At 43.0% G+C, this 10,600-nt stretch overlaps 1 protein-coding gene across 1 annotated transcript; it reads left to right on the forward strand.

Moving 5' to 3' along the window:
• Positions 1 to 3,875: 3,875 nt before the first annotated feature.
• On the forward strand, positions 3,876 to 8,765 carry FOXJ1 (forkhead box J1). The gene is made up of 3 exons (XM_075846898.1): positions 3,876 to 3,988; positions 4,983 to 5,526; positions 6,957 to 8,765. The coding sequence occupies exons 2-3, from the start codon at positions 5,014 to 5,016 to the stop codon at positions 7,764 to 7,766; spliced, it is 1,323 nt and encodes a 440-aa protein (XP_075703013.1). The 5' UTR covers positions 3,876 to 3,988; positions 4,983 to 5,013; the 3' UTR covers positions 7,767 to 8,765.
• The last annotated feature ends 1,835 nt before the right edge of the window (positions 8,766 to 10,600 follow it).

Raw genomic sequence — 10,600 nt, forward strand, 5'->3', positions numbered from 1 at the left:
CTGCACCAAATTGTGGTGCAGTTTTCAGGCAGGAACGACCGCTGCGGAAAACTGAGCAGAAAAATAAATAATGGATACTTACCATGGAGATGCTTCCCTCCTACAACCTGCAGCCCTAGGAAGACGTTTCATACCGTGTGATTAATGAAACGTCATTCCAGGAGGCCGGCCCGGACGAAGAAACAGAATTCTGGGTAAGTATAAGATTAAAAACTTTTCAGAGTTGCGCTTTTTTTGAGGCGGAATCACTGCTTTTCCGCCACGAAAAAACAACATCTGTTATTTGTTGCGGGTTCTACCTCCCCAATAAAAACCTGAAATAAATAAGCAGTATTTATGCAAATACAATTGACATGCTGCGGAATATACCGCAGGTAAATTTCTGAGCGTTTTTTCTGCTTAGAATTTACGCAGCGTGTGGATGAGATTTGTTCAAATCTCACCCACTCGGCTGCTACCGTATTAGTGCTCGTTCACACGTAACGGAATTGCTGCGTAATTGTTGACGGAAAATACACAGCAGAATACAGTAGCAGCAAAGTGGGGAGATTTAACAAATCCCATCCACACGCTGCGTAAAATTTCCGACCAGAAATTGACTTGCGGTGCGTATATTTCGTTACGCAGCATGTCAATCCCCGCTGAGGAAAGTGACTGAATTGCTGCGTTTTTCAGAGGATGTCACCATCCCCCAACATTGAGAAAAACGCTGCAAAATACGCACCATTTTCTGCAGGAAAAAACGCAGGAAATGGTGCTGGTTTTCCGCAGCGGAATTTCTACTAGTTTCTGCGGCATTGATGCAGAAATTTTCTCCAGCAATTCTAATACGTGTGGACAAGCCCTTATGATGCGGATTTTCCACAACTAAATCCATTGATAAAATCTGCAGTATTTAAACTACGAGTGAAATAAATACAACAGCTATAGCGTTCTGCACTCACACCCACTTATAAAGTACACATTGTAAACACACATGCACTTACATTTTATGTAGGATATTTGTGAAGACAGTTCAGCAGTTTGATGGGGTGAGATTCTTCACTCCAGCACTTCTCCTGCTCACAGCCCGATACAGTGCCGCCGACAGTATCCCCTCCGCCTCCCTCACGTCCCGACTGGTAACAGCAGCAGGAGGGGAGGTTGTGTGAAGAGTAGGGAAGGGGGGCTGGAGGGGAGATTTTAAAGTAGCACAGGGAGTTTTAGTAATAGCAGCACAGACCATGGCTGCTATTACAGTCGGACAGCAGTTCTTAGCTGCTGTGCTGCTCCCTTGGAAATGCTGTACCCTGCCGCCTGAGACACTGATCATTTGGGCGGGCCACTGTTCACCGGCCCATCCGGCATTTGCCAGAACTGCCAGATGGCCAATCCGGCCCTGCCTGGGGCTATGCTATGTTGCACAGATTTCCACATTTAAAAAAAAGATATAATAAAACATTAAAAATGTCATATAAAAAAAGGAAGGTAAAATTTGTTTTTTATATAACATTTTTTTATATAAAAAAATAATGTTACTTTGGCCGAAATACATAAGCTTGCAACCAACGTCAATGGTCCTCATTCTTTTGCGAGTCCCTAACTAATCACTAAAACCAGGAACAACTAACTAGCAAAGAAAAGCAACAGTGGACCAACACTGGAAAGCCAACTGTTCGAATACAACTATCTACCGACGTGGATTGCATCCATCTGCCAAGGTACCACCCCAGCAGAGGACACAAAGTAGTCCTCATAGAATTCCCGAGTCAACAGTCCAGCTGCTCCAGGTCTTCCATGCATGGAGTTGTCCACAGGGATGGTAGAAGTGGTAGGAAATTGCTCCAGGTCACTGTCTTGCGCAGACTCATGAATCCGGCAGAAATTGTGTAGAATGACGTTGGCTTGGATAACCAGAATCACGTTCTGTGTATCCATTGAAAGAGGACTCTGGAATACCCGCCATTTGCTGCTCAGAATCCCAAAGACACACTCCACATACTGTCTCGCACGGGTGAGCCGGTAATTAAAAATATGCCTCCTCTTATTCAAACCATGCCGGGGGTATGGCCGCTACACATGGGGGGGGGGGGGAGTCCAAAACCTTCATCTGCCACGATGACAAATGGTGCTGGAGGTCCAGAAAATCTGGGCATTTGTCTCTGGAAGGGCGAGCTGGTTGAACTGAAGCCGTTCACCCATTCTGGAAGCCCTGAAGGAAAGTTCCAGATTACTTCACAGGTCAGACAGATGATCTGCGAAGTGGTGGAGAAACCCAGCAAAAACTCAAAATGCAGTGATGCAAACGAGTCGTCGGTTGCCAGGAACCTGTGAAGAAAAAAATAATAATTAGTACTGCTGGCAAAGGGTGAGAGGACGTCAGTAGAAAAGTACGGTTATACTACTTATAGCAGGGTGACATGGCGGGAATGGGCACGGGGGACATTATGTGTTCTTACCTGAGGGTGACGATGAGCCGTTCCTCCGGAGTGCTGCACCGTCGTCGCATGTTGGTGTCCTGGAAGGTGGTTCCGGGACGGAGGTCTGACAGCAGACAGTCAAAGTTGGAGATCGACATGCGGCAAAAGTTGTGAAACTTTTCCGGGTGCTGGAAATGCCCCTTTCTGGGCCGTTGTGAGACAATAGGGTGAACCCAGTAGTTCGTCCTCCTCTTCGGTTATTCTTCCAACATAGCTTGCTGTCCGAATCGCCGAGAGGAGCCAGTCCAGATGAGCTTGATCCACATGTCTGTAGGGCATCTTTGCAGCAAAAAAAACCCCCAGAAACCAAAGCTTGGATCTAGCGGACGAATCCAGCAGAGCTCTCACAAAGCCAGAGAAAATAGCGCCAGATTAATCCTGTGACCTTTTTAGGAGGTTTGGGACTTATTGGTGACATCATTTGCTGCCTCCTCCTTTTTTTTTTTTTCAGATCCGTATATACGGACAATATTTGCGGACACCGTGCCTAATATGCGGATGACTTGCTGATGCCTATGGATCTGTATTTGCGGACAATAAAAACTATTACGGTCGTATGCATGAGACCTAACCAGTAAATTAGAGGGAAAAATAACATAACTATGTAACTCTGGATTCCACTAATCAATGTGTGCGCTTTTTGGACAAGCCAGAGTTTCGGTTTGATTCGCCACCTTTGTTGGCAAATTCATTTGGCCATAGTTATTATTGTCCTAAAATTCTTAAAACTGAATTATAAATTGCAATTTACGAAGTGAATAACGGTGAGGGAATCTTTGGCCCAGTTCACATTTTGCAAAACTTTTCACAATTCAGCAGCCATAGAAAGCAATTCTCTTCAAACCACTAAAACCGAACCTCAAAGGCGGAAAATGGATTTGCCTAAATGGCCAGCGAATCGGCAAAAATAATGGCCACATCTATTAGCAAATAACATCAAGATGGAAGACCTCAAGCACGTGAAATGCAGATTTATTCCTGGATTGTATTATCTGTCACCTGCACAGTGGAAAATCTCTTTATTACTGGGAATGAATGATGGCATGAACCACACTGCTTCCTGTAGGACAGTAAGAAACAGCGCCCCCAGCAGGGACCACCACGCTCTGCAAATAAATACTGGAACGACTCTTGGAAAACACAAGTCCTGAGAGTAAAAATAAAGAATGCAGATAAGCCCCCTCCTCCCCCCACGTCCTGTCTTCCTGCCCCTCACCATGTACATGCCAACATACTAACCACGTCCTGCCAGACACAGCGGAGCGCTACGGGGGCGTGGCCGCATGACTGTGCTCTCCATAGCAACCTATCCGCTAATCAGAACTCTGGAAGCTGTTTACATGGGCGGGGCGTTGCCATAGTTCCCAGAGAAGCCTTTCAGAGCCGCTGGTACTTAATGCAATGCCTGGCAGCAGAGACCGTGGCAGATACGAGCTGGCAATAACTCATCTGAGGCTTCCGACCATTTCTCCTGCTCTCTCTAGAAGCTTCGTGTCCAACCTGCGGCCTCCTGATCATCTGTCATTCAGGTAACGCGATTCATTCTCTGTGCCGGGCGGCTATCGCTGCTGCTAGTTCTGCATGTTGGCTGAATAGATCGTATGGGCATCTTATAGGGCAGCATTTAACTTTGCTGATCATTACCCGTCGCTGTATAGAATTGGCATAACAGATTTAAGAACAAAATGGCTGTGCATTGGCAGCAGGGCACCCAGAGCTTGGCATGGTTGAGGGTGGGTAAACGTGTAGTGAATAAGAATAGATCGCTTCCTTTCAAGGCTTGCATCAACATGGCAAAAAAAAATCTTCTGCCCATTACTCTGTGATGTTCAGGAATGTGGAGTAATGGCTGAAATGGATTCAGGGTTGTGTAAAAGATGGAGATCCTGGAGATATATAGTAATGAAATAACATTGTTATGTAAATCAGATCATTGATTTGGTTAGAAAGTATTTTTATAACACCTGGAGATGTTCTGTGATCTCTTTGTACTTCTAGGTTTGCCCTTTATATGAGAAATTGTATTTATTGCTTTATTGTAAAGTCTCCAGTAAGCCCAGTTCACACGTCGCAGATTTGAAATGAAGCAATACAATTCTGCAACCAATAAGCGACGTGTGAACTCTTTTTCCAACTGTACTAACGATGTAACTATGTAAGTCAGCCTTATTGTCATTATATACATAGTGGTCTACAACCTGCGGCTATCCAGTTATCGCCAGGCTCGGGCTCCCGGCATGCTGGCAGTTGTAGTTCTGCAGAAGCTAGAGAGCGCTGCTCTACATTATAATATTTCTTTGTGCCACATGCATTTATACCACGTTTTCTGTCCTTTATGTGTTGGTGCTGTAGGCTCCATTCGCCGTGGATCAAACATGGGCATTTTTTTAATTTAATTTTACATCCTGGGAATTTTTTTTAACTTTAGCTGCAAGTTTTGTAGCCAAAAAACCACATTGTATGATAATATCTGCTTGCGCCGCCGTGCTTCTGCTTCTAACTTATATGTTTTTTTTGTTTTAGGAAAAGTCTTCGGACCACTGTGGCATCCTGAATGTTTGACTTGCCCATTGCAGTCTCCTTAGACATGGCAGAAAACTGGCTGTCCTACCAGACCGAAGGTGAAGTGGGGCATGAATCCCTTTCCAGCTCAGTGAATCTGGATGACAGCCTGACTAGTCTTCAATGGCTACAAGAATTCTCCATTATCAATGCCAATGTGGGCAAGACCCCTTCATCATCTATAGACCCTCATGGGTACCGTCATTTACCCGGTTCTGCTGCCCCCTGCTCACCACTGGCTGCTGATCCTGCCTGCTTAGGAATGCCTCACACCCCAGGCAAGCCCACATCTTCTTCTACCTCAAGGGCTGCACACCTGGGACTTCAACCTATGGAGGAGATTGACTATAAGACCAACCCACATGTTAAGCCACCATACTCCTATGCCACCCTCATATGCATGGCAATGCAGGCAAGCAAGAAAAGCAAGATTACACTTTCTGCCATCTACAAGTGGATCACAGATAATTTCTGCTACTTCCGGCATGCAGACCCAACTTGGCAGGTAAATTTAAAAAAATGGGCTTGAGAAAAAAAAAAAAAAAGATGTCATATGTTAGAACTGACAATATACAAATGGTTCAGTGGTTTCCCATAATTATCAATCACTGAGCTCGGATTGTTCTCTGCATGACACAGATTGCAGGGGAACATCTACATCACATAAATAACCCTGCGTCCATTCCATCTTAATTCTATTCACTGCCCATAAAACTGTCACTGATGCAGCCTGCCTAGTCTTGAGGCAATAAGGCATGTGGTTGGCATCTCCCTGCCTCACTCTTTGTCCCCTGGGTATAATTACTCTCTAGTTCCGTCACTCCAGAGTTACTATTTTGTTTGTTCTGCATCCCACAGCATCACTAGTGTTACATTAACCCCATAGATCATCATATAGAGGCAGTAAAACGGTTCTTTCCCAATTTTGTTACACAAATAAGATCCTGTTGTTCCTTCCAAAATGCAACACAATGGTTAATGGATGTGTGCAACAGTAGAGGGTCACAGGAGGTTCCTAAGCAGGGTCAGTAACTACACCGCCATATATCAGTGGACTATTAGATTGTGGATGTCAGCTCCTTCCCTCCCCCTGTTCTGTAGAATCTGTGTGGCCCTGACACTGCATTGTCTCTTGGTAATAGATGGCCCTTGGGAGGTACCAGACGAGACTGGTTTATGGGCGAAATCTTGTACAGTGACATGGGAGGAGGAGACTACCGGAAAGGGGAAACGAGAAGCACCCCCCTTAGCTTCTTTAAATAAATATCTCTCTCCAGCTTTCTATCTATCTATCTATCTATCTATCTATCTGTTTTGCGTTCAGACATGGTTAGAGGCCTCTAAGACAAACTTTCTATGCGGTGGATCATTAAAACTACTCCCCCAACTAGTCTCAGACTTTATTGGTTTAATTAAACTTTGGCGGTGGGGGTGGAGAGGGGGGGGGGTATCCCAGACACACACAGGTGGTGAGGATGGAGACTGCTGAGGCAAGAATGATAAATATGTTTAACTGGCCAAGCAATAAGCATCCAAAGTCCAAGAAGGGAGGGGGATGAATAGAAAAAGGAAGGTGGGGGCTGTGTCAGTTCTTCTCCCCTTGTTAAATTTCATTAAACAGTAAATAGCGAATCAGGAAGATCCGGGATCCCTGCAGTTGGGCGGGGGGACTTAGGGTAAAGGAGTAAAAAAGAAGGAATGTAACAATTTTGATTCCTACTTTATTTTAATGAATGCTTTGTAAATACAACTATCTTATCCAAATATAAACTAGGGTTGTTCTTTCCAGAATATAGCTAGGCCCACTCCAATTCCATTTTTCAATATAAATATAACGTTAAAAAGTGATTGTGTATAATGAATCTTTTTCATGCTTGACTTACTGATATGAGAATACATTAATATTGACCTGTCTCTGAATTCTTCCATCTGTAGAATTCCATAAGACACAATCTTTCACTGAATAAGTGCTTCATTAAGGTTCCTCGAGAGAAAGACGAGCCAGGAAAAGGTGGGTTTTGGAAGATTGATCCACAGTATGCTGACCGGCTTATGAGTGGTGCCATTAAGAAGAGACGACTGCCACCGGTCCAGATCCACCCAGCCTTCGCTGGAGGCCAGTCCACTTCCTCTGACATAAATATGGGTTCCGTCTGGCCTTTGAGTGTGAACTCTGAGTCCCATCAACTGCTGAAGGAGTTTGAGGAGGCCACAGGTGAACAAAACTGGAATTCTGTCGGGGAACATGTATGGAACATCACAGAAAATAAAGGTCACAAGCGCAAGCAGCCATTGCCTAAACGGATGTTCAAAGCTCCCCGCTTATCCAGTTCTCCTATGCTATCCCATGATGACCACACAGAACTTGGACCCCTAAAAGGGGATTTTGACTGGGAAGTCATTTTTGACTCAAACCTCAGTGAGACAAACTTCTCTGCATTTGAGGACCTAGAAGTTACACCACCACTGAGCCCAGTCAGCCAGTCTGTTGACCTCACTGTCCATGGTAAGCACATTGACTGTCCTCAGCAGTGGTATCCAATGGGGCAGGATCAAGTAGCAATTCAAAACAGTTTGGATTTTGATGAGACACTCCTGGCCACCTCATTTCTCCAGCACCCATGGGACGAGGGCAGGAATGACTACCTTTCGAACTCTGCCAACCTAGATCAACTGTTTGATCTCAATGAAGAATTCCCTCCAGGACTCAATAACTGGAACTCCATGGGTTCCTATTTACAATAATAGGGACTTTGAAAGACTTGTACTGTACATCTTGGGCTTTCAAGGACTTGTGCACATTACATATTTACATATAGATATACCAATACATGTTTATTTGACCTTGAACTCGTAACGAGGAGAGCGTCCAGACATTTACATGTCTAGCAAAGGGATACAGAGCCTCCACTATAAGACCACTTCTCTAATGAATCAAGGAAGAAAGAGTCTACAGGGCAGCATGAACTCTACACATGCAGAAGACCCTTCCCCCTATTCCTCAATCAAATGTACAGTACTTAGGAAAGAGACAGAGAAAAAAAAAAAACTTTTGTACTTATTTTTCTACAGATAAAAGCAAAAAAGAAACTATGTTTTTGAAAATTGTATTTGTTTTATTCTGACTTAATTTCTGGTCTTTGATGAACTGCTTGAGTAAGATATGTTATATCATATGAAATCATGATATGGTAAATTCTTAAACAATTATGTGCAATGTGTTCTCTCAATCTGACTTGGCTTGTACTGACCTCTAGCAAATTTATGATGACCGTAGGTTATTCGGCCCCGTGGGCGTTCTGATGCCTCTGTTTCCTTATATTTCTATTGGTTGGATGCCAGAACGAAGCACGTAAGAGATAAATATGTGTAGAGTCGGGTGTTACGTGAATGGGTGCTGCTGGCATTATTCAGTAATAAAAGTTATAAAAGAGGTGCATTCTTAAAAATATTTTTAAGCCTTTGCTGCCAGAGTCCTCAAGTGTTGCACGCTCCTCTGGTGGTAAGAGTTAAGTAGGTGGCCTCCCTTGGATTCTGATGCTAGGAGAACAAATGTGCATGTGCGTATGTGTGTATCTGAATAGAATTGGCACCAGTGAACAATAAGGAGTTTATGACTGTTCACCGCCTATTTGAATGGCTCAAACATTGTTATTCAATTGGGGTGAAAATCAGGGTTGGATACTGGGAAGATTGAATACAGCACTCTTGTATGGACGTTAAAGGTGCGTTGGAATTTTTTCCTATGGATTTAAATAAAAGCATTTTTCTCCAAATAAATTATATGTTTCGGCATCTTCATTGGCCTCTTCACTATACTAAACATAAAAATCATCAGTTCAAGATCTACCAGCAGTAAAGACTTCTGTCCAGGCCCAACAGCTCTCAGATATAGACACACGTACAAGTGTAACCAAGAATACACTTTTTTCTTCCTTTCTATCCAATAAACCATACACCATAAGAACATTATTTAGCTTTCTTAGAAAAATAAATAAAAAATATGCATATATATATTTAACAAACATAAATATATATGTTATACCTGTTGACGGAAGAACCGATGAACGGAAAGCCAAACGTAAACCATAATTTCCGTTTGCATTACCATTGATTTCAATAGTATAGCTTCTGTTGCAGTTGTTTTCCGTTCCGTAAAGTTTAAAAAAAATTTAATGGAAACAATAGCCTTGTCGATTTTTCTATTATTTACGCTAAAAAAATGGAAACCTTACGGAACGGAAACCAACTGCAATGGAAGTATTACCATTGAAATCAATGGTAATGCAAACAGAAACTATGGTTTCCATTTGGCTTTCCGTTCATTGATTCCTATGACGAAAAAGTCGAACGGATCCCATGAACGGGTGGCCGAAGCTGATGTTAACAGGCCCAAAGGGACAAACTGATCGCAAAAGTTCCATCATTAGTTTTTTTACATGGTCATGCAAGGATGGACAGAGAGGGAACTGGGTCCCCGGCTCTAATGCTCATGTGCCCCCGTATCAATTCCTTTAGTCATGATACACTTTCTTTGGCTAATAAATTGCATTAGAGGAAAGGTCCCCATCCTGGAAAGAGTCTATTAAAATATGACCTAGTTTACCCAAATGTTTTTGAGCCTAGAACCAAGTTCTTGACATCCCTGGTGCCACTGGTGCACAATAGTATATCTATAGCCTGAAAGAAGACTGTAGTGTTTTTTTTTTGTTTTTTTTTTTTGCAGGCCTGGTAATTAAACTGAAAGGGTTTATCCGGGATCAGAAAACCATGGGTGCTTTTCTTCCAATAACAGCTCTACAATTCCATGGGTAGTGTCTGGTATTGCATCTCAGGTCCATTGAAGTGAATGGTGCTGAGCTGTAATACCACATACAAGTGGACAGGGATAGCGTTGTTTTGGGAAGAAATCAGCAATAAGTTTCTAATCCTGGACAACCCCATAAAGGAGTGTTGTTACTGACTACGAGGCCGTGGGCCATCTCTGGTCATGGGCTCTTAAGCACTGCCCTAATGGTCAGTCCACACTCCTTTCATAATCTTTTTTTTTAATTGTTTTATTATTATGGTGATGGGAAGGAAAAAATGATGGAAACGGTTAATTTGTAATCAGTTTTTTAATCTTTTAAACTCAGTTGAAGAGCTAAAAATTATACTACAAAATCAGGTGTGAACTAAGACTAACCCTTCCGAAACCCAGCAATCTCCTCATCCTCAAATTAATTGTGTCTATTGCAATTTTAATACAAGTAATTCCACAATATGCATTCACCACCAATAGCTGCCCTATTACCCAAATGCCTCCATCTTGTAAAGGTGGCAACACATGTAATTGTACATCATTTTTAATAAAATAAAGTGTCACCACTATAGCATTATTATTGGAGTAAACTAAATAGACCAGCAGTACAGGCATGTGTCTGGCAGGGCAAGTGAACGTTCATTTCAGATCGGAGTTCACTGGTTTCTAGGGTTAAATGGGGGCACAGTGGGAGTTAACAGACATGGTTACCAGAGAAATGTGGGCAATGTGACTAAAACCAATGTTTAAATCCCACTACGGGAATAAGTTTAGTAGT

This window comes from Rhinoderma darwinii, chromosome 13 (genome assembly GCF_050947455.1).
Source record: "Rhinoderma darwinii isolate aRhiDar2 chromosome 13, aRhiDar2.hap1, whole genome shotgun sequence".
NCBI classification, from domain to species: Eukaryota; Metazoa; Chordata; class Amphibia; order Anura; family Rhinodermatidae; genus Rhinoderma; species Rhinoderma darwinii.

What these genes read in the sequence shown, in the direction of transcription:
- FOXJ1 (XM_075846898.1), top strand. Translation starts at nt 5,014, where the DNA reads ATGTTTGACTTGCCCATTGCAGTCTCCTTAGACATGGCAGAAAACTGG. An exon ending in ATGCAGACCCAACTTGGCAG is followed by an intron (nt 5,527 to 6,956) that starts GTAAATTTAAAA and finishes TTCCATCTGTAG; the next exon opens with AATTCCATAAGACACAATCT.